Raw genomic sequence first — 24726 nt, 5'->3', positions numbered from 1 at the left:
AGATGAGGAAGCTCTAAAAAAGCTAAAGTAACAAAGAAAGGCAGAGGCACCTTAATAAGAATACTTAAAATGTATGTGTACAATCACTTTGGAAGAACAATAGATTATTTGTATCTATGTATTTTAAGGAAGCTCTAGAAATAGTTGGTTGACCATTATTTAATTACTTGAAACCTGCATTGCTATCAAAATTTGTTATCAAAATAATCCATGAACAAACTTTGTCTTGGGTTGGATCTCCTAGCGGCAGACCCTCTGACAAGGTCTGTTGAGGGAGTGCTGTCAGAAGACACCTGTCATTGAGCGAGGGGAAAAGCAGAAGGGAGGAAAAGGAGTCAGACACAAATGAATGGGTTCAGGAGAAGTCTAGCCTCAGCCTGGTTGTACAGGCAGGTAGGATGATTATGGAAACAGCCCCAGGGGTTGAGGCCTGCTCCCAGACAGCACCCATTAGTTAAGAGCAGTCCTCCAGAGAAGGGTGCAGAAGTGAGCTCTTAGCTCTTAGCTGCCAACACTCACAACAGCTGAGGCATAGGCACATCAACCTGGTTTATATTTATTTGTCTCTCTCAGTACCTTCTTTATGCAAAAAAAAATATATATATATATATATATCTCCTCAGGCTGTTGTTGCAGTATCTGTCCATCCCAAGTGTTCAATTAATAGCTAATGGATGAATGAACAGATGGATAGGTGCTACAAAAAAAGACACTGAAGAACCAGATTCTAAGAAATAAATCATCATAATAACCAGCATCTGTAAAACATTTCCCATGTGCAGACTCACTGCATGGATTATTTTCATCAGGTAGGAATTGTCATTATCTTGATTTTATGCCTGCAGGAACTGAGATGGATGTTTTTCAGAGCCACATGGCTGGTGTGACATCAGAGCTGACACATTTAACTTCTTCATTACACCAAATGCTCAGAAATTAGGAAAGTGAAATAAACGGGGTGAAACAAATATTGATAACCACTTATCCTGAGTCATTTATGGCTTCATAGAGTGGCTTTGTTTTCCTTTTAGAAGATAGAATTAACAGCTGCATTTTCCTCGTTCTATAGCAAAAGAACAGGTGTGTAGACTCCAACATACTCGTTGAATAAAAATGAGAAATTCTAGAATCCTTGGACCATGCAGAGTAGTTGAAACATCCAGAAGATTCTTAGTATTTTTGTCTCTGCTATATTACAGATTAACCATTGACTGTGAGCATATATAATTATACAATCTAAATTGATTGTGTATGTTTAGGCCTGACTGTAGTTTAAAATATGCTACGAGTATTATTACAAGGCATGAGATTACAATGGGTGTTAATTTTTCAGTATTCCTCCTAAGCACAAGTTTCCAAGCTCAAAATCTCATGAATCGAATGTGAAACAGCCTCTGATACATTTGAGACCTTTCTAACGAGTTGCTTAGCTCTTCCTCAGGGTAATTACTGATTTATTCTATGCTGTATATGAGATAACTGACTTAAAGTTTAAGGCAAAATCCCTCTGTAATTCCCTTGACATATTAGAGAAAGAAATAAAATGACACATTTTAAATAAACACTAATGTTTTCTTAAAGTGAGATAAGTGTCTGGCTACTTACAAATCTTTAAAAATTATGTATCTGGATTTTAGAGAGAACCTATATTGGTTTCTCTTCAGTATGTGCCCAGGGGGTTGTGTTCAACTCTCTCGGCTGTCATTCAGCTGTGTTAATTGTGACTGGCAAACACAGAATCCAAATCTGCTCATTCATAATAATAGTTCTGAGTCTTCTGACAAGACAGCTAAGTAGGGCATGATTTTATGCCAAAAGGAAATGGCCTTTTGGTGGCCAAGGGAATGATTGGTGGGGTTTTTTTTAAATATAATTCATGGAAACCTATTCTGTGATCTAGTATTAATGTCATTGTTGTAGTTTCTCATTCCAAATTCATCACTTTGCCCACCATGTCCCATTTTGCCCTTCCAACCAGGACATAGTGGTGGGATTTCCTTTAAAATATTTTTTTATTTATTTTTATTTATATTTTTGAGACAGGGTCTTGCTCTGTCCCCTAGGCTAGAGTGCAGTGATGTGATCACAGCTCACTGCAGCCTCAACCTCCTGGGCTCAAGCAATCTTCCGACCTCAGTCTTCCAAGTAGCTGGGACTGCAGGTGTGCCCCACCACATGCAGCTATTTATTTTTATTTTTTATTTTTATTTTTTGTAGAGACAGGGTCTCACTATGTTGTCCAGGCTAGTAAAATCTTTTAAATCTCAGGAAAGCATTTTGTGATACTATAACTATAGTTATTACCGCTTTCAGAGTAAACACATCAGTCTAGCTAGTTGTCAGGGCATAATTTTTGTAACACCTTATACTTCTTTTGGAGGCAAAGCCATTGAGACAGCCATTCATTTATTTATTCATTTATTCATTTGCAAGTCATCTCCTTTAAGTTAATGTCTGCTTGGTTCAAAAGAGATTATGGAAAAGTGAAAACTAGGCACAGATTGGGACAATTTGTTGCTATTGTGGCTTTTATATCTCTTATCATTGTTATAATGGCATTTATGAAATAACTAAAACAGGGGATTTTTAAAAAGAAGTGATCATGAAAGCTAAGAAGTTGTCAGAAAGAGATGTAAGTCATTTTAGACTTAAAAGAATTTATCCCTCAAATACTTCCAGAAAATGTGATTCTACATAGACAACCACTTGCCACTTCCCAGTATGATAATTGGCAACACTTAGATTTACTACATGCAAAGTTCTGTATATGGATTTTCTACCTTTCAGCATTCCGTACCCACATGACACTATTTTCTAGATGAGGAAAGAAGATTAGAGAATCAGTAACTCCTCCAGAGTCACACAGCTAGTAAGGTGGACCTGGGATTTGATCCAAGTGGTCTACCTCTCCACCTCATCACTTCCCTTTAGTGTCACCTGTGGTCAAAGACAAACAATGCACTATTGATGACATTATTAAGAAACTGATTTCTGAAGTCAGATTTTAAAATAATGTAAATCTGGGCAGGGCAGTGGCTCATGCCTGTAATCCCAGCACTTTGGGAGGCTGAGGTGGGCGTATCACTTGAAGTCAGGAGTTCGAGAACAGCCTGGCCAACATGGTGAAACCCTGTCTCTACTAAAAATACAAAAATTAGCTGGGTGTGGTGACATGCACCTGTAGTTCCAGCTACTCGGGAGGCTGAGGCAGGAGGATTGCTGGAATCTGGGAGGCAGAGGTTGCAGTGAGCCAAGATCGTGCCATTGCACTCCAGCCTGGATGACAAAGTGAGACTCTGTCTCAAAAAAAAAAAAAAAAGTAAATCTGAATGTGTGCTTTGTGATTCATAAATTATTGTCAGATAAAGAGTATGTGGTGGGGCAGCCACAAACTCAAACAAGGATCTTCATGGGCCTGGAATATTGTGGGCTCAAATTCTCTCTCCTATGACACTTTCTTTAATCCTCACTCCCACTTACTCCACAAACCCTTCTTAATCCTCCTTCCCTCTCTGAGACCAGTTAATCCTTCTTTCTCCTTTGATCTACTACTATAGTTCTCTATACGGCTCTGTGACAGCCCTTATTTTGCATTACTGTTAGGGTTAAGTAAAAGTCTCCCTCACGGGATTGTGGGCTCTTTAAGGGCAAGAGTCCTATTTTACTGAACAATGAACCCTAGTGCATGGCATACAGTAGGTGCATAGCAAGTTTTTATAATGAATTAATTAATATAAATGGCCGCACACTTAGTGGTGTCACTTTCTCACTCATCTCTAATGAAAGTTCCTACTTGGACAGGGAGAAGACATTCATAACAGGTCAAAATATAACCTGTATTATATGATACTAGAGAAAAAAACATCTTTTCATACTATCCACAACAAATGTAGGTACTCAGTAAATATTGGTTGAGTCATAGTCAACTATTAGAAACTTCCAATGAGCTTGCGAATTCAAGAATTTACCGGGAAGTTTACCGAAAACTTAATTGTAACTCACATAGTTTTTAAGAATACTCTTATCTTATCTTAAAATGATCTAAGAATACTCAGGACAAGAGAACTTTAAATTTGCAGTCCCCTCAATAATTTTAAAAGTAAATATGAGGGCCCTCCTCTCCCTCAGTTGTTCCTACAGTGAAAGAAGGAAACCACTTTGGGAGAGTTCAAATATGTTGCTGATCTCCTACACTGCTGGGGGACATAGTGGATTCTTTTTTTTTTCTGGATAAGAATGGAGCTTTGTTTGGAAGAAAAGGGGTCCTGCAAAATGTGATAAACTTTCTAAATATCCTACAAAGTCACTTTGTCATTTTGTAAAAGTGGACATACTGCCTTTGTTTTTGTGTGATCAAGTTTGACTCATTCTGCAGAGCCTGAGGGTTGCATTTAAAATTGGCATTAATTTTGTTTTTCTCAGGCTTAGCTTTTTTCCCTGAGGCTTCTAACAAATTCTAGTTGGCTTCTGTCTCTACTATTGACCATGTGTACCAAGTGGAATATTGTCTATAAAAATTCGAAGGCATCTGTTGCTTTGCAAAGACTATGTATGTACCTTTTATGCCTTTGTAAGCTTATCAATTCCAGTCCCCTTTAGGAAGAGGCTGACCATGCCCATGGTTGCAGAGGCGAAAATATAAAGAGAAGCAGACCTGACTTGAGGCAGCAGAAGGCTAAGAGGCTCTTCAGAGCCTGTGCTCACTTTGTCTTTGAGTGAAGCTGCATCTTTGCAGAACAGAATCTCTCATTGCTAATGTCTTTGGAAGGCTCAAGCATATTTGGAAAAAAAAAAAGAGGTATAACTAAACAAAGCATAATCTCAAACGAAAGTGATAGAGAAGGTCAAGCAGGACACATATAAACAGGTTTTGATGGGATGAGAAGTTATTCGAAGGCCTCCAAATAACTGTAGGAAGCAAGAAAGAGCATCATCTATTTCTTCTCAGAAGGATAATCCCAAGATTCTTCGTCTGTATCCCCTGACTCACTCTTCTTCATCCCCGCTATCAGCCCAACTCAACTACTGCCTGCAAGATCTATCAATATGATTCTTATTCAACAGGATCAACACTAGGCTATACATGAATCTGAACTTGCTGAGTTCATAGTTCGTTGATATGTAGCTAATAAAATTATTTTTCTCTATGAGCCACAATTCGGAAAATAAAATGTAGGTATGGATGGCAAGTAATCTCTTTTTCTACATGTTGCTTCCTGTCAAAGGTCTAGTCATTTTAGCAGAAGAATAAGAAGAGTAACTATCCATAGAGTTGAGTCAGCTAAATTCACATAAAGTCTTAGCATCAAAAGCATTTATAAGGATTTTTAAATCTATTTGCATATTTTCTTCCTCCGCCCATGGAGGTAAATGTCAATTCCATTATTATAAATCTGATTTCCAGTCTCATAATTTTCTTTGTCTCTCCTGCTTCACTTATATTTTTCCTAAAACTTGGGGAAAACTTGTTCAATTATCCAAAGAGCCCAGTGGCTATTAAGTTGTTAAACAATCCCCTATTCTGTTTTCACTCTGTAATTATTTTTTAAATCAAGCCTGTCATAGCCATCTTGCTAATAAGGTAATTATCCTGAAACAAAGATCAATTTGGTGTTTTGGGAACTTAGGTGCAAACAATATTAACACAAAGTTATAGACCTGGGAATAGTGAGTAAGAAAAAAATGAGGCTGGTTGTTTAAACGACTCTGAATTTGGAAATGACCCTCAAGCTAAAAATAGGAAGGAAAAACAAATGAATGTGGGATAACTAGGAACATAGGATTTGTTCTTCCCAGAGCTAAAATAACTTAATGCTTAAGGGCACAGGCATTGTAGTAAGACAGACTTGAGTTCTTATCCAAGCTGTGTTCTTCCCTAATTGTATGACCCTAAGTAAGTACTTACCCCTTTAAATTCTTTCCTTTGGAAAGTGTTACGTTGGGATTGTTCTGGGATTTAACTGAGATGTTTGCAAGATGCTTTGCATATTACCTAGCATATATAGTAAATGCTTAATAAATGGTAACTCGTGCCATGCACATGAACCCACCTGTCGCATTCCCGTGTGCACAACACAGCACCCACTCACTATAGATACATGCCCAGGGATTTCTGGTAGAGAATAGGCAGCTGACAGGTGTCAAAATCCCAAGAAAGCCTTCAAAAGCTGTAAGAAGCAAGAAACGACATCTCCCCTTCTCAGAAGAATCCCAAGATTTTAAGGCAGAGGCTCTTCAAAGAAGTTACATCTCTCTTACCTTCATTTCTTCTCACTGCTGTTCCTCTCCCTGGTACGCCCTTCCTTTCCTTTCTTCACCTCCTTAGTCTCACTTGTTCAGAACCTCCCCGAGCCCCACATTACCACAGGTACCCACCTCCTGGCCCCCAGGACCTCCAAGCACACCTCCATCACAGCCCTTCCCACAATGAAGTAATGATTTTCTTATCAGTCTCAGCGCTTCCTCCATCATGAGGGCAGAGATGTTGCTGTGTTTGACTGAATTAAATTATTTTCCCCAAGTCATCCTTACTTTGTGTCCACTTCTCCAACAGGGGGAAACATTAGCACGATTTTTCTAGCAGCTACTTTACTATCCAGAATGACTGTTCACTAGTCCAGTTAAATATTTTTTTTTGTAAATGTTAAGCCTCTCACTACTGGCAACATTAAATGTGTGTATTAACTAAAAAGAAATGTGGGCCAGGAGCACTGGCTCACATCTATAATTCTAGCACTTTGGGAAGCCAAGGCAGGAGAATCACTTGAACCCAAGAGTTCAAAACCAGCCTGGGCAACATAGTGAGACCTTGTCTCTACAAAAAATTTAAACATAAAAAATTAACCAGACATGGTGCCACGTACCTGTAGCCCCAGCTACTCAGGAGGCTGAGGCAGGAGCATCACTTGGCCCCAGAAGTTAGAGACTATAATCATCCCACTGCACTCCAGCCTAGGCAACAGAACAAGACCATCTCTAAGTAAATAAATAAATAAAATAAAAATCAATTTGATTTAAAATCCAAATGGAATCTCTCATCATAATGTCCTGTCTTCCTACTGCAAGTTGCATTCCCCTTAGTTTTCCATCTTCTAAGCTGTTCTTTTTTATTCCATTTGATCTCCATTGAATCTTACAATAATTATGAACTGACCATATTTGGCCATGGTAGTTAACGTCAACATTGCAGGAGATAAATTTGTTTAAAGGATGAATCATGTGGACTTAAATAAGTAATAATAAAAGGAAAAAGAAGGAAAAATAATAAAAGAAAATAGAATGAGCCTGATCTTCCCAGGGCCTAAATTAGCCTCTAGTCACACATCTGTTGCTCAGGCAGCACAGCGGGTTTTTTTTTTGTTTTTTTTTTTGTTTTTTTTTTTGTTTTTTTTTAGGCTTCTAGGGTACCACTTAGAGCTCTGTAGCAGGGAGACACTCAAGCATTAAAGAGAATGGAGCCTGTAATTAGGAGAGGTACCAATGTCACATGAGGCTGAAATTTGACTTCTGAGGCTCTAACGAATTTCTTTAGTTTGGAAGCTTTCTTGGCAAAGCTTTAAATCTCAATGCCACTACTTTGTAGTTTTGTAAAGCCTCAAATTGCTGGAATGCTGGGAGGAGAGAAGAGAAAATAGAAAGGGGAAAAGGGTATATTAATTAATTTAATTTTCTGGTTAATTCAGCTTGACGAGTATTTGTCTAACTGCTGGGCTCAGAATGCTGTAGGTGCAGTAGAGAAAAAATGAGAACTGCACAGTGTAATTCTTGTCTAAAATGATCATATCGTTTTTCTCCATTTTCTCCCTTTAACACTTTCTTTACCAAGTCATTTCAAAGTATTTTAGTCCTCACTAGCGGTTTAATAAGTACAGAAAAGTCAATATGATTTAATCGATTTAATCTTTCTTCCATGCATCTCCAATGACCAGTCTAATACCTCGAACAAAGTAGGTGTTCAATATATCTTTATTGAATTGAATTGTATCTTGTAGGTGGTATACAAGATTGGATCCAATCTATATGGATATCAAGAGATATTCTAAAAGTTTATTTATTTAATAGAATCTATTAATCACCCTATTTTCTGGGCTACAGATCCCTTTCGTAGTCAACTTTTGATTGAGAAGCAATGCATTATCTAGTCAGTATCATCTTAATGAAATCTTAAATCCTCTTGGTATTTACTACGTAAGGGTTTATTTCAGTCACCCCCATTAGAAGTAAGTGCTTTCTGCAGCAACTTAATTTGAGAAGTGCTCTGTCATAGTACCCAAAGGTTAGCGAGCAGAATATTGGGCACTGGATATCCACTCATGATCTGGACATTGGTCAAGCTAAGGATGTTTGCTCTGGGGCTGTACCTAAATCTATAAAATTTAGACAATCGGCCACTGCAGCCACCCTCCCTTCAGCTAAAGAATTGTTCCAAACTCCAATTGCCACCACTGACTTGGATTCTTTTCTCTCGGGCCCTTTTCTCTCAACCACAACCTCCTGCATGGCCTAAAACCTAACCTCTCCCTTCTTATTGTTAGTGGTCTGGCTTTGAATCCAGTATCTCCTAATTAGACAACCAGATCAAGGGGCTCTGGGAAAGGAGTCTGGAATGCTTTCTCTTAGTCAAACGGGTTATGGGGTCAAAGCCCTGGTTGGGCTATGGGAGAGGGGCAGCTAAGCCGGGCCTATGTGTGTGGGTGCTGGTGGCTGGAACTCTGGGACAGAACCAGAGCAGCTTCTTTAGGAAAGTGTCAGACCAGACATGGCCTATGTCAGATATCCATTCTCACATCTCACAGAGGCTCTTGGAAGGGAGCTAGGCCCACTCTTCCTTTGATTTCTGAGGGAGACCGAATAGTAATGAGGGGAGAAAAACAGAATCCATGCTAGATGACCTCAATCCTCTCAACAAACTAAAAGGCAGGGTTATTTGCAAAGAGGTTTTAGAAGGCTGTTGTAGGGTGCAACTAGAGTCAACAGTAGACAAAGAGGATTGCTGGGCAGTAGCCAGTTTCCCTGTAGCTTTAAGCTACCAAACCACAGAGACCCGTAGGAGTTGGGAAGTCGTCTGCCACTTGCAGTCAACCTTGCCTGCCCTTGCTCCTTCTGATTTCCTGGCCAGTCTGCAGGAAAGTTATTCTGCCAACAACCACAGCCACCCAGCAAGGTACATACATCATGCAGAGAAACAGAATCACCTACTAAGATCCCCAAATGGGGAATATGATAAAGAATATTTCAGTATATTGCATCTGGACCTGGCTTGGCATGGTTTCTGGGGATTCTCGGGAATCCATCCTAAGACTACTTCCAAAAGCCCTGCTTTGTTCTGCAAGTGCCCAGCTAAGATCTGATCCTGCCAGCCTTGGCACCTGCATCTGTCCGATGCAGACAGATGTGGATTTGGATCCCGGCTCTGCAATGTAGTTACACAGCCTGGACGAGTTATTTAATCTCTTTGAAGCTCAGTTTTTGAAAATTTAAAATGGAGATAATGTTTTATAATGTTATTGTAGGAATCAAATAAATCCATATAAAATCCAAATGATAAATTACAATTGATAAAAAAAATGTATAAAGAAAACCTCTAACACAGTGCGTGGCACATAGTAGTTGTTCAATAAATGGCGTTACCTGGTGCTCCTGTTGTTGTTGAGTGCTGATGAAGATTCAAAAAAATATTCTCTGAGCTAATGTAGTAAGAATAATCAAAGTTATCTTAAGTTAGCCTTCTCTTCTAGGTTTCTGTAGCAGAATAAATCAAAGTCACTGTTACATTGTTAAGCTTCAAGTTCAAGGAGAATTTTTTCATAAAACAGTTCCTAAATATCATAACAATTTTCTCTGGTATGTCTTTATTGTGTTGACTTTTTCCCAATAAAGTTCTCTGGGTGCTGCCTATATCCAGTGAAATAAAGATTCTATACAGAAAGCTGAGAAATAAGTCTTTTACTCAGATATACACAGCCTTCAAGTGTTCTGTACTCATTCCTTTGCATACCAATCATGTCTGTTTTTAGATGTCTTCTTTCATGATTTGTTCTTCTTTCATCCTGTTAAAAAAAAAAAAAAAATTGTGTGTTCCGCAGGGCTTGGTTCAGCAGGGCTGTACCACAGGAATTCTCATCAAAACATGGAACTGACTCGACTTTCTCAGAGAATTGTTCCCACCTATCTCACTCACCACATCCACTTAGGCGTTTCTCTTTCAAATTTTGTAGTTAATTATGAAACTTTAGAAATATGGTTCTGCAAAGTAGTTTCAATGGTCGTTACTCCATTGCTGATAACTTCATTCCAGGCACCATGAGTTTTTAAAGTTTATTACTCTTTTAGTGCAATCTTCAATTTTTAGTTGAAGAAAAACAAAGTCATTACAAAGAGAACACCTATCAGTCAGTCTTTTGGGGGGACATCTCCAAACATATAAAAGAAATTTTGAAGGGCCAGTTATTTGCATGTTGAAGGAGCTCCAGTAACAAACAAGAAACGCCATTGGTGGAGAACCTGCTTAATTGAAATCTCTTGCATGAAACAAGGCAGAAGTAAAAATTTCAAGAAGCTCATTTGGTTCTTAGAGAATGACACTTATGGGATATATAACACTGAAACAAAACAGCCAATTTATTTCCCCATCAAGAAGGAGAGGAAAAAAAAAATGGGAGACAGACCTAAGTTTAATCAAAAGCAGAATCTCAGAGGAAAGATTGAACTGGCACCATCCTTTTTTAGTCCATTTAGGGTGTTTCATAGACTTCACATTGCTCATTACGTGGCAAGCCCTATCTCTATGGAGAAGATTAGGGCAGCCAACTCCAGTCTGAAAATCAGAGCCAAAAGAAAATAAAAACAAAAACTCATTTCTGCCATTAAAAATGCAAATCATGATTGTAGTTTTTTCCTCAGATGGTACATAATTCTCCTCCCTCTGCTATAATTCCCTTTCCTAATCTAGATATATTTTGTAGACTTTTGAAAGTTGTTGCTGCATTTGTTATTCAAATTAAAACATGTGTTGTGAATGAACTAGGGAATTTGGTGAGTATTTCTTTTTGAAATTTCCAATTGACTTCTCTAGCCCTCTTACATTAAATGACATAAAACAGATTATGCAGACCACATCCTCTGCAAATTCTGTCCTTAGGAATAAGAAAAGGATTTTCTTAAGATTTCTAGACATTAAATAACAATTACCTAAAACATAGCATCCATCTAATCACAGAATATCAGAGCTGTGAACAACTTTAGACATCATCTGGTCTGTTGTCCTGCAATTATGTCTCCCTGGATCCTTTTCTGACCCATGAGATGTAAATACATTTTTATTCCTAGAAACTCATCACTCTACCTATGCTACCGCTGCAACACTGTCACTCCTGCTACCCTTTGTATTTTGAAGTTAGCATCCAAGGTTCTTGTAGCTCAAAACTTTTTCTTTAAAAAAATAAATAAATAAAGCATCGCTATTTGAATTTCAAAACACTGTTTAAAAATCCTAAAGCCAAGAATACCTAATAGACATATTAGGGCATCACAATTTTTTCACTACTGACTTTTTATGAGATGGGATAAATCTTTGTTGTGAGGACGGCTGTCCTGGGTACTGTAGGATAGTTAGCAGCATCCCTGGCAAGTAGCCCCCGACCCCCTGCAAGTGTGACAACCAAAAATGTCTCCAGCCATTGCCACGTTTCCTTGGGGGAGTGTGGATCGCTCCTGGTTGTTAACTATCAACATATGTTGTTTTTGAAAAACAAGTGAGAAAAACAAGTTTGATGATCTAAAAGCCAGTTCTTCCTTCCCCATACACACTACCGCTCCAAAACTGAATGTCATCATTTTGTAAAAATCTTTGCCAATTAAGTGGCAATTACGATAATATTCAATCAGAATGCTCCTCAGGGTTCAGTGCCATATTGGCTAAAAGAATAAAAAGGAAAGTCCCAGGCCACTCTGGAGTTGTAGAAGTGAGGTGCTGTAGAAAATGAAACCTGAGTTAATTCTGTGGTCCGGTCCTGACATGAGAGTAAATTGATGTCAGCAGCATCTGCGCCATCCCATAGTTGAGTTGACTATATAAATGTTACCTTCATTCCTCATGGCTCTGTGTTTGTATGTCCAAAGCTTAAGTGGTCAGTTGAAGAATCTACATGTGAATAGCTAGTACATAGTAGTTATTCAACAAATATGTGTTAAATTATTTCATGAATTGTGCTTTACCTTTGCCTCTTGAATTGGACATTTAACTATATTAATCTACCCTGGAAATAAAAATATTCTTGTTCAAATTAGTCGGAGGATATAAGATCACCTACAAAGTCTCAAAGTTTCTTATATTCCTCACTCTGCATCCCCAGTTTTAAAAAAATGTGTACGTGTTTGAGAGAGGGAGAGATCATATCCGTGTACATTACAGAAGCAATCAAAAATATATGGCACATGGTCTCTCAGCCCTAGGGTCTCAAAGAGAGAAATGAAAGTGACAATTTGTGTCAGGCTTTATGCTGGGATGTTAAATAGACCATCTCTGTAGTCCTCACAACAATCCCTTGAGGTGGAGATTATCACCACTAGTGTATAGATGCTAAGAAATGAGTTGCTCAAAGTCAGACAGCTGCTACACGGGAGAGCAGAAACCCCAGTCAAGCACCAGCTGTGTTTTCAGCTGTCTGAGCCCGGTTTACAAACCTCCCATGGCTCACTTGGCCTCATGTGCCCCCTTGGCCTCAGTTGCTTCTTGAATGGAGACGCCTGTCTGCCACTGCCCTGGCTGTCACCGCATATCCTAACCTTGGTGATGGCCCCAGCAAGCGTCTTCAAGGTTGAGGGCTGGGCCTCATCATTCTCCCTGTTGTGGGATCTCCTGCAGAGCCAGTACCTAGCCCCAACAGACCAGACTTACAACGGCGCTGGCTCCTTTCAGCACTTCTAGATTCAGGGGCTGTGCTGCTCCCTGAGCCCTGGCTTCCCAGTGGCTGCTCAGAGAGACTGGGCAGCGCAACCAAGAAGTGGGGGGACCCAACTCCCCATAGGAAAACTTGGAGTGGTGAAAGACAGGAGATGGGCAGGAACCAGCAGCTGAAGTTCCCTCACTCCCTCCCCCTACCAGGCTGGCCTGAGAAAGCTCCATGTAGCCTTTCTAAAGACCGTGTTGCTGGCTGTGTTTTCTTATGAAGCTGGGGTGCAGCTCATCACATTGCCCTCCTTCTTTGCCTCACTCCCCTTTTCCACTTCACGCTTAATGCCCACATGCCATTAAAATGTTAACTTGGAGGTTTTGCCTTACTTTCCATTTTCTAGGGAACCCTGGCTAAAACATAAATCTTTAATTTATAAAATAACAGTGCTGCTGCCCATCCCTCAGAAGTTCAAGGAAAGATAGAAATGAAACCGCTCTTAGTAGATTTTTTTTTTTTTTTTTTTTTTTTTGAGATGGCATCTCGCTCTGTCGAGTGCAGTGGGGCAATCTCGGCTCACTGCAAACTCCGCCTCCCAGGTTCACGCCATTCTCCTGCCTCAGCCTCCCAAGTAGCTGGGACTATAGGCGCCTGCCACCACGCCCGGCTAATTTTTTGTGTTTTTAGTAGAGACGAGGTTTCACCATGTTAGCCAGGATGGTCTCGATTTCCTGACCTTGTGATCTGCCCATCTCGGCCTCCCAAAGGGCTGGGATTACAGGCATGAGCCACCATGCCTGGCCGCCTCTTAGTAGATATTGCCCCAGACTGATGGTAACTAACAGGTATCTGAAAAGACAAACAGCCAGCACATGTGGATGTGAAAAGCAGTGCATTGAGACGGCACTCACTGTACCTTTGTGGCCACCTTGTATCTTCCCTAACAGTCCCTGCTTTTCTCCCCCTTGCTTTCAGACAGGAGGGCAGTGTTAACACATACTGGAGCAGACTGGCTGTATTTGTCTGACTGTAATGATCGTATGCCATGTGGTAGGAGGAAGGTGTCAGTCATCCCAAGTTCAAGTCCTAACTCTTCTGCTTATTAGCTGTATGACTTGAGAAGGTCATAAAATCTCTGTGTAAATATTTCCTTACCTATAAAGTAGAAATAAGGAGGGTCAGAGAGTGGCAGGGGAAAGAGGAGCAATAAAGAAACCTTTGAAGGAGCAGCCATTGACTTAGAAGGAAATCCAGGAAAGGATTTCTGTCCAGGAAGTGTGAAAAGAAAGTTTTTCAAGGTGGAGAGAGCTCCTGATATTTCAGAAGCCCCTGATAATTCAAGACTTTCCTGGGGTAAAACCATCTGGTGCTGATAATTTTTTTATTTCTAAAAATCAAACAGGCCGGGCATGGTGGCTTACACCTGTAACCCCACACTTTGGGAGGCCAAGGCAAGTGGATCACTTAAGGCCGGAGTTCAAGACCAGCCTGACCAGCATGGTGAAACCCCATCTCCACGAAAATTACAAAAATTAGCCAGGTGTGGTGGCACGTGCCTGTAATCCCAGCCACTCGGGAGGCTGATGCAGGAGAATTGCTTGAACCTGGGAGGCAGAGGTTGCAGTCAGCTGAGATGGCACCACTGCACTCCAGCCTGGGCAGCAGAATGAATGAGATTCCATCTCAAAAAATAAATAAAAATAAAACAGAGCCTGTAAGAGAGAAGACCCAAAGCAAGACAATCACGGGCCTAAATCAGCAAGGGCTGGAAGATGGTGATAACTTCACATAATTAAAAAGTTGGGCTTCATTTTATTCCACAGACCTTGTTATATAGAAACAACCGGCTATGCCTTGGGATCAAAATCCAGAGCAATCAAATAGAAATTACAGTGAATATGAACGAAAGGGAAAGCAGAAATAGAGAGAAGGAGGAGGAGAAGCAGGTGAAAAGAGAGGAGAAAAAGGAGAGGACATGGAATAGGAGCTGGAAGTTGAACAGGAAAAAGAAAGGAAAAGGGAAAATGAGGAACAATAGCTCAAGAAAAGACTAGTCAGCAAATCCCTCATGGACACTCTCCAGGCAAAGTTTAAATTAAACAAGTACCCCACAATACAAGAGAGCCTAGCACTCTCATTTGAATTTGGCATTACATATAAACAGATAAGTCAAAGGTTTTGTAAAAAGAGGAAGAAATACAATAAAGAAATGTCCAAGGAAAAGCATAAGGAAAGACGTAAGAGATGGGGTCTCGCTCTGTTGCCCAGACTGGTCTCGAACTCCTGCCCTCAAGCGATCTTTCTACCTTGGCCTCCCAGAGTGCTGGGATTGCAGGCGTGAGCCACTGTGCCTGGCTGAGATGTTTTATATAACACCATTCTCACTGATCATATGGAGTTCTGAAAGGATAAACAGGAAAATATTAACCACTGTTAATTCCGTGGAGTAGAACTAAATGAGGGAAGTGCAAAGAGTTCCCAAACATTCTATTTTTACCCTACTGTGGATTTAAAGCTTTTATAATGGACATTAATTGATTTTATTTAAGAAAAAAAATAAAGAAATTAGCAACCTCTGGAAAAAAAAAAATACAGTAGAAATAACACTGTCTGCCTCACCTTTCCCAGGGGTTGATGTGACATAGTGAAAGCACTTTGAAGCATTATACAGACGTGCTTTAACAGTACAAAGGGAGGTAGGGAAATAACTTTCTAACTTAGCTTTTCCCTCACTAGCTTTTCCCAAATAATGAAATAGTTCAGTAGGAAAATATAAAGGAATAAATTACTTAAATATTCTGAAATATCTTCAAGATAATAATAAATAAGAATAAAAGCTAAAGGGTTGAGGCTTCCACCTCTCACCAAGTTGGAATAAAAAAGACTAGATTTTTCTTTTCCACATGAAACAGTCAAAAAAATAAACAGAGGAAAACCTATTTAAGAAAACAGTTTTCAAGACACTGGACATCAAGCAATGAAGTGGTCCCTGGTAGAAGGGAAACAAATGCAGTGAGCCCTGTGATTGCTTCAGAGCCTGGAGATGTTTCCAGGCCACAGTGCAGGAAAAAGGAAACCCTTTGGAGGCTGGTGGACTCCAGGAGTTGAGGAGATGGAGCTGAGAGTCCAAGAAATCAAGGTGGCTAGAGTTGCAAGAAAAAAGTATCAGAGATGAGAGAGATGCACAGATAACTCTGGAAATATGCAGAGGGCCTAATCAGATATTCGGTGGCCACTTTGTGTCTGTCCTAATGATTGCCTGGTTTTCTCCCCTTGCTTTTAGACAGAAGGGCTGTGTTAACACTTACTGGAGGAGAACGGCTGCCTTTGTCTTACTATATTGATCCCATGCCACCTGGTAGGATACAAAAGTGTCAGTCATCCCAAATTCAAATCCAAGCTCTTTTGCATGCACATGAGGAAATATCATGATGCTGAGGAAAAAAAAAAAACATCCAAAAGGATTAGAGGAAACAGTACCTGGTGCTCACACCAGGCTTGGAGTAGTGCCAGTGTCCTTCAGACAGACTGGAAAACTTTATAATTCACAAAACACTGGGGAGAGGCTTTGCTCAACAGTGGGGAATAATTAGCCCTAAACTAAACACTGCTCTGATCCAACCTAACAAATCTTAAAAGCAAGACCTGAAAGATGAAACTGTTTCCAAGTAACTAAACTACATTCCAGAACAAAGCTCAAGAATATTTATAGAAATACAAAAATATCCAGCATCCAACAAGGTCAAATTGTAAATGTCTGGCATCCAGAAAAAATTAGCAGGCATGCAAAGAAACAGGAAAATATACCCCATAATGAGGTTAAAAAAAAAAAAAAAAAAAAAAAAAAAAAAAAAAAAACCGAAACTGACTCAGAACTGACACAAATGTTAGAATTAACAGAGAAAGACATTAAAAGTAACTGTAAGTATATTTCAGATGTTCAAAAGCTTAAATGGAGACATGGAAAATTTTTTTTAAAGGCTCAAATCAAATATTTGGAGTTGAAAACTACAATGTCTGAGATGAAGGATATCCAGGTTGGGCTTAACAATATATCCACACAATGGAATACTAATGAATAATGAAAAGGAATTAACTAAGGATATAACAACATTGATGAATCTCAGAATAATAGTGCTGAGTGAAAGAACGCAGACAAAAAAAAATTACATACTGTATTATTCATTTTATGTAAAATCTAGAATTTGCAAAATAATCTGTAGTTACAGAAAGCACATAAATGGTTACCTGGGGAGAAGAGAAGGAAAAGGGATTCCAAAGGGACAAGAGGAGTCTTTGGGGGGTGATAGTATGTTAACAATTTTTATTTTTATGATGGTTTCACGGGTGTATACACATGTCAAAACTTATAATTTGTCTTTTAAAATATAATTTCAACTTTTATTTTGATTTAGGGGTACCTGTGCAGATTTGTTACCTGGGTATGTTGCATGCTGCTGAAGTTTAGAGTATGATTGATGCCATCACCCAGGTAGTGAACACAGTACCCAATAGGTAGTTTGTCAAAGCTTGTCCCCCTCCTTCCCTCCCCTCTCTTGCAGCCCCCAGTGTCTGTTGTTCTCATCTTTATCTCCCTGTGTAAACAGTGTTTAGCTTCCACTTATAAGTGAGAACATGTGGTATTTGGTTTTCTGCTTCTGTGCTAATTCACTTAGCATAATGGCTTCTAGATGTTTCCATGTTGCTGCAAAGGACATGATTTCATTCTTTTTTTATGGCTGCGTCTTATTCTCTGATGTATATGTACCACACTTTCTTTATCCAGTACACCATTGTTGGGGACCCAGGCTGATTCCACGTCTTTGCTATTGTGAATAGTGCTGTAATGAACATATGAGTGCATTTGTCTTTTTAGTAGAATGATTTATTTTCTTTGGATATATACCCAGTAATGGAATTCCTGGGTCAAATGGTCAAAGAACCTGTTTTAAGTTCTTTGAGAAATCCCCAAACTGCATTCCACAGTGGCTGAACTAATTTGTATTCCTACTGATAGTAAAAACATTTCCTTTTCTCTGCAGCCTCTGCAGCATCTTTTTTTTGTATCTTTTAATAATAGCCTTCTGACTGGTGTGAGACGGTATCTCATTGTGGTTTTGATTTGCATTTATCTGATGATTAATGATGTGGAGCATTTTTTCAAGTCTTTTTTTGAGAAGTGTTTATGTCTTTTGCCCACTTTTTAATAGGGTTATTTGTTTTTTGCTTGTTGAATTGTTTAAGTTTCTTATAAATTCTGGATATTAGACCTTTGGGCCGGGCGCGGTGGCTCACGCCTGCAATTCCAGCACTTTGGGAGGCCGAGGCGGGCTTTGTTGGATGTGTAGTTTGTGAATATTTTCTCTCATTCTGTAGGTTGTCTGTTTACTCTGTTGGTAGTTTCTTTTGCTCTGCGAAAGCTCTTCAGTTTAATTAGGTCCCACTTGTCAATTTTTAAAACTTATAATCTGCATACTTTAAATATGTGCAGTTCATTGTATATCACTCAGAACTCAGTAAAGCTATTTTATTTTTGTTTGTCATGTTATTTATTTTTTTCTTTTTTCTTTTTATTTTTGGTTTGGGGACACATGTAAAGGTTTGTTACATAGGTAAACAGATGTCATGGAGGTTTGTTATATATATTATTTCATCACCCGGGTATTAAGCCCAGTATCTAATAGTTATCTTTTCTGTTTCTCTGCCTCCTCCCACTCTCCCCACTCAAGTAAACCCCAGTGTCTATTGATTCCTTCTTTGTGTTCATAAGTTCTTATCATTTAGCTCCCATTTACAAGTGAGAACATGTGGTATTTGGTTTTCTGTTCCTGCATTAGTTTTCTAAGGACAGTGACCTCCAGTTCCATCCGTGTTCCCATAAAAGACATGACTTCATTCTTTTTTATGGCTGCATAGTATTCCATGGTGTATATGTACTGCATTTCCTTTTTCCAGTCTGTCATTGATGGGCATTTAGGTTGATTCTATGCCTTTGCTATTGTGAATAGCGCTGCAATGAAGATTCGCATGCATGTGTCTTTGTGGGAGAATGATTTATACTCCTCCAGGTATACACCAAGTAATGGGATTGCTGGGTCAAATAGTAGTTTTGCTTTTATTCTTCAAGGAATTGCTGTACTGCTTTCCACAATGGTTGAACTAATTTACACTCCCACCAACACAACCTCACTACTATCTGTTATTTTTTCACTTTTTAGTAATAGTCATTCTGACTGGTATGAGATGGTATCTCATTGTGGCTTTGATTTGCATTTCTCTAATGATCAGTGATATTGAGCTTTTTTTTCATATGCTTGCTGACTGCATGTATGTCTTCTTTTGAGATGTGTCTGTTCATGTCCTTTGCCCAATTTTTAATAGGGGTATTTGTTTTACTCTTGTAAATTTGTTTAGGTTCTTTTTAAGATGCTGGATAGTAGACCTTTGTCAGATGCATAGTTTGCAAATATTTTCTCCCGTTCTGTAGGTTGTCTGTTTACTCTGTTGGTAGTTTCTTTAGCAGTGCAGAAGCTCTCAAGTTTAATTAGATCCCACTTGTCAATTTTTGCTGTTGTTCCTATTGCTTTTTGTATCTTTGTCATGAAATCTTTGCCCATTCCTATGTCCAGGATAGTATTGCCTAGGTTGTCTTCCAGGAATTTTATGGTTTTGGGTTTTACATCTAAGTCTTTAATCTATCTCGAGTTCATTTTTGTATATGGTGTAAGGAAGGAGTTCAGCTTCAATCTTCTGCATATGGCTAGTCAGTTATTCCAGCACTGTTTATTGAATAGGGAGTCTTTTCTGCATTGCTTGTTTTTGTCATAGTAAAGCTATTTTTAAAAACTAAAGAGACAAAAATGTGTTAACAAACCACTGAAAAACTCAGAAAATAGCGAATTCATAAATATAACTATGTCATTTTAAAATATTTAAAATTTTGTAAATTTTAGAGAATGGTAAAATAAATATTTAAATCTATAATTTTTGTTACATCTAAATCCGTAGAATCCATAGACTACATCTATAATACTGTATCTAGTGCAGTATCTGAAATTTGGTTTGGAGGTTTTGTTGTTGTTGTTGTTGTTGTTGTTGTTGTTGTTGTTGTTGTTATTGTTTTTGGAGACAAGAGTCTCAGTCCGTCCCCCAGGCTGGAGTATAGCAGTGCCATCTTGGCTCACTACAACCTCTGCCTCCCGGGTTTAAGTGATTCTCGTGCCTCAGCCTCCCTAGTAGCTAGGACTACAGGCATGTGCTGCCATTCCTGGCTAATTTTTTTGTATTTTTAGTAGAGATAGGGTTTTGCCATGTTGGCCAGGCTGGTCTCGAAATCCTGGCCTCAAGCAATCTGCCCATCTCAGCCTCCCAAAGTGCTAGGATTACAGGGGTGAGCCACTGCGCCCAGCCTCTTTGTTGTTTTTTCTTTGTTGTTTCATTTTGTTTTATTTTTAAACAATAAGGTTAGAACATCTTTCCTCTTACTATTTAGAACTATATATTTTCATGTTTTTCAAATTAGAAAAATGAAGTCAGAAAGCCACAAGGTAAATTTCAGTTATTTTTTCCAAATGTACCCCATAAATTAAGAAAACATTACACATTTTTTTAACCATAAGTGACTGTACATTTACTCCCTAATACTCTTCTCTGTTCGATAGGAGGTCTGGGCTTAAAACCCTCTAAATGTCTGATTAAAGACTCAAATGCTTTAATTCCTGTTGTTCTGCTTCATTAGAGATACAGTTGTGTGATGGATGCTCATTATATTTTTGAATTAACTAATTTGTGCATTCTCACATTCCAAACTTGTCTGTCCTGATTTCCCCCAGTTTGATGCCGACCGTGATGAGGATGAGGTGTTCTATGACATCAGCATGGCAGTTGACAACAAGTTGTTTCCAAACAAGGAGGCTGCAGCAGGTAAGTCACTGTGTCCTTTAGATAATAGTATGCCGTGATCACCTGCCAAATGTCTGCAGCTTTGTATTAATGGATGAAGCTCAACAAACTGCTGCAAGGTTTGAAGGATGACAAAGTCTCATACTTTCTGGTGTAAAAATAAAAGGACAAAACAAAGTGGAGAGGAAGGTCTATAAATCTGTTCCTTATAGTTGCTGCTTTTCTTCCAGTCATTGCACACGTAAATTACCAGGTAGTCACAATGTAACATAGGGCTTATGTTACTATAATAGAAAAATATCTAACCTAACCCATACTTTGTACAACAATTAAAATTTACAGTATCTCCAGGACCCCCTAACTCATATGATAGGTTTCTCCCTCATTGCCTGAATAAAGCATCCCCTCCGATCTGGTAGCCACTCCCATTCCAACCCACAGCTCCTGTGTGACCCTACCTCTTCTCTTCCTACGTGCTCATGCCTGGAACTTTGACCTTGTATACTGATGTAGAGTAATCATACTTCCTAATGTAGGCAATACTCATGGTTCTGTCCTGACCCTCCTCTCATTCTTTCCATACTCTGAGGCTGAGTCAACTCATTGTCACATGTGGCTTCAACATCAATTCCATGTGGATGACTCTCCAATCTTAGTCTCAGTCCTGACCTTCTTTCTTCTGAGTAACGACCTCAAAGGGTAAAGACCAAAAGCTTGGGGCCGTAAAGAGAAAAGGCTAAACACTTAACATTTTAAATCACCTAACGGTAGCTTCAAAGAGAGACAGAATTACAAGAGTAAGGTGGTAATCTTTCTGGGCAGACCCACAGAACACAGGTAACTGATGTAAACTCATCTGCCTAACTTTCTGATGAGATTTATAAAAAGTTGGCCTATTGCAGGAAAGATGAAATATTGAGAATCATGTAAGATTATGAAAACATGACTACAGCTGTTCTGAAAAATACTATGACTCCTGTGCTTTTCAAGTTAATATTTTATTTAGAAGATGCTTTAGAAACCTGTAATCCCAGCACTTTGGGAGGCTGAGGCAGGCGGATCACAAGGTCAGGAGATAGAGACCACGGTGAAATGCCATCTCTACTAACAACACACACACAAAAAAAATTAGCCGCGCACGGTGGCAGACGCCTGTAGTCCCAGCTACTCGGGAGGCTGAGGCAGGAGAATGGCGTGAACCTGGGAGGCAGAGCTTGCAGTGAGCCTAGGTCGCGCCACTGCACTCCAGTCTGGGCAACAGTGCGAGACTCCGTCTGAAAAAAAAAAAGAAAGAAATGACTACTTCTAATGCCAAATATCTAACTGCTAGATATCCTCAGTTTGCTAATGCAGTGGAATGGAGGGGCTGATTTAAGCCGCCCCTTCTTTGGGACGCCCAGCACTGTGTGATGTTTCTCCACTAGAGAGCCTTGTGCCCTGCGGTGATGCAACTGTGCTGGTTTTTGTACCAATAGGAAACTGCCTGAGGACAGGTGCTGCGTCCTCGTTCTCTTTAGGTCCCCTTGGTCAAGTGCATAGTGCCTGAGCCTTAGCGGCAGTTTCCAGGTGTCTACTTTTTCCTCTGTGTACCTCAGAGCTCATAAACAGAAGACTCTGTGCTTACAGCCTCAACTCCCGCTAACTCTTCCGCCCCTGAGACCTCCTGAAAGCTGGTTTCTGCTTCAGCCTTAGAATAAAACTGTTTCCTCTAAAACAGCCCTTGGTGAATAAAGTGCGGTAAACTAGAAGTAAAGGGTGCCTCCCCTACAGGAGGCAGATACTGTGTAGCTCCAGGGTACTGTCACTGTTAAGGAACAATGGTGAAATCTCCTGTTGATGACTCACTCAATAAATAAGCCATATCCATGGCCTCTGCTCTGTGAATTGTCAGCCTCCAGGTTTGGTCCCTCCACTGTTTTTTTCTCTCTCAAGTCTCTTTCTGCAGAATCTCAGCTGCTCCACAGCTCCCATATCGCCTCCTATGAATGGCATCCAATTCTCTTTCTCTCACCTCGACCTTTCTCCGGGGAGCCAAGCAGAAGCGTTCTTGCCCTCACAGTCCACACTGATCATCATTCCGCGGGGGCACCTTGGGAATCCAAACCTTTGTCTCTATTCCCACCGCAGTCACCAAACGCTTTGTCATTCCTCATCCCTGGCCTCTCCTGTCTGTCATGAATCTCCTGCTGCCATGGGGATCTTCACAGAATGCAGCTCTAATCATTCTGCCTTTCTGAAACAAACAAAAAAAAAAAACAAAAAACCTTCAATGACACCTGCAGGCTGGCCACCGGTACCCTTAGCACGGAAGAAAGCCCCAAAATCCTTTTCTTTCCTGCAGTGGTCCTGTTACTGCAACAACATCACCTCCCCCATGTCACCGGCACCAGCTTCCCCCAGTTCCCTGAATACCTCAAGTTCCTTCCTGCCTTAGGCAATTTCCACCTGCTCTTCTCTCTGCTTAGAAAACGCCTCTCCTCATTTGCATCCCTTCACTCTCCCAACCCCATAGAGCCCCATCCTGCACCTGGCCAGATTCTATTTTGTGCCTCAGGGTAAACGTGGTGTTTTTCTCAAGGAGACTTCCTCAGACCCCACCCCAGACTAGATTAGGCCCTTGAATAGCACCCTGTGACCCACAGGTGTACCAGGACTTTTCTTAGAGACTACCATTGCTCTGATGGTCGGCTTCTTCAAGGCCTGTCTGCAGTGTCTCCCCCTCGATGGAGCCCTCCACTAACACTTACTAGCAAAGCCATCTGGCTGCATCACTCAACTGCTCTGGGCCTCCATCTCCTTATCTATAAAGAGGGGATAATAATAGCAGCTACCCCAGAGGATTGTCCTGAAGAATAAATGGTTTCTGTGTGCAAAGTATGTGGCTTTCACATTGAAAAGGCTATTTGTGAGTTCCTGTCTTTGCAGTGGATTTGAGGGCTCATGGGAAGAAACCACATCTTACACAATACAACTTTTCCCCCTTTTCCTGGGTCTACTTCTGCTGTCTTCTCCCTCTCTGCCTTCCTCCCTGCCCCAACCCTGTCCTGGAGTAACTGAAAAACTCCCTGCTTCCCCTTCTTACCCAGGACAGCCCACCAACACCCAGATCCCTCAAAGAGTTCTCGTCCCAAATACCATCAGGATATTTTTCCAAGTAAATACAGTGCTCTTCCCACACATTGTAATGAACCCTTTCCATGCCTGTGGAATTCGAGCTGGACTGTCAGTGCTTAATGCAGGTCAGGCACTTATAGGAGACATTTAATGTTTGTAGCGTGGATCAATGAGAGCAAGAACTGTAAAGGTAAAGTGGACGTGTCCTTTCATTTTTACTCATTTGGTACATATGCATTGAACGCATGTACCTTCTAAGTTTTGTTCTTAGATTCAGAGATGAAACACAACCCTTACAGTTTAATTTTCGTTAAAATTAAACTATAACGAAACTGTTAACGAAAATTAAACTGTAAGCTACCCTGAGAGAGACAGGACAAGGGAGAAACTGCTTTCCGCAGAGGGTGCAGTTTAAGGGTTGGAGGAGTTTTATTCACAGACACCCTTCACTGCTTAAGAAGCTCTGCAATTGTAAGAGTGTCTTTATGGGGTACTCAAAGTGGGAGGAGGATTTTCCTACAACTTGCAGTTAAAGATCCACTAGGAGGCTGGCCGGGCGCGGTGGCTCAAGCCTGTAATCCCAGCACTTTGGGAGGCCGAGACGGGCAGATCACAAGGTCAGGAGATTGAGACCATCCTGCCTAACCCGGTGAAACCCCATCTCTACTAAAAAAATACAAAAAACTAGCCGGGCGAGGTGGCGGCGCCTGTAGTCCCAGGTACTCTGGAGGCTGAGGCAGGAGAATGGCGTAAACCTTGGAGGCGGAGCTTGCAGTGAGCTGAGATCCGGCCACTGCACTCCAGCCTGGGCGACAGA

At 40.2% G+C, this 24726-nt stretch overlaps 1 protein-coding gene across 2 annotated transcripts in view; it reads left to right on the top strand.

Moving 5' to 3' along the window:
- The window catches only part of LOC105482680 (adenylate kinase 5), a 292348-nt gene that overhangs the window by 113682 nt on the left and 153940 nt on the right, over positions 1-24726 (top strand). For both annotated transcript variants that reach the window (XM_011742912.3, XM_011742910.3), the window contains exon 7: positions 20726-20816. In XM_011742912.3, coding sequence (XP_011741214.1) covers positions 20726-20816 — 91 coding nt within the window. The remainder of the gene's footprint in view (positions 1-20725; positions 20817-24726) is intronic.

Source organism: Macaca nemestrina, chromosome 1, assembly GCF_043159975.1.
Source record: "Macaca nemestrina isolate mMacNem1 chromosome 1, mMacNem.hap1, whole genome shotgun sequence".
NCBI classification, from domain to species: domain Eukaryota; kingdom Metazoa; phylum Chordata; class Mammalia; order Primates; family Cercopithecidae; genus Macaca; species Macaca nemestrina.
Note: the sequence above shows the minus strand (reverse complement) of the source record. Positions and strands in the feature narration are given on the sequence as shown.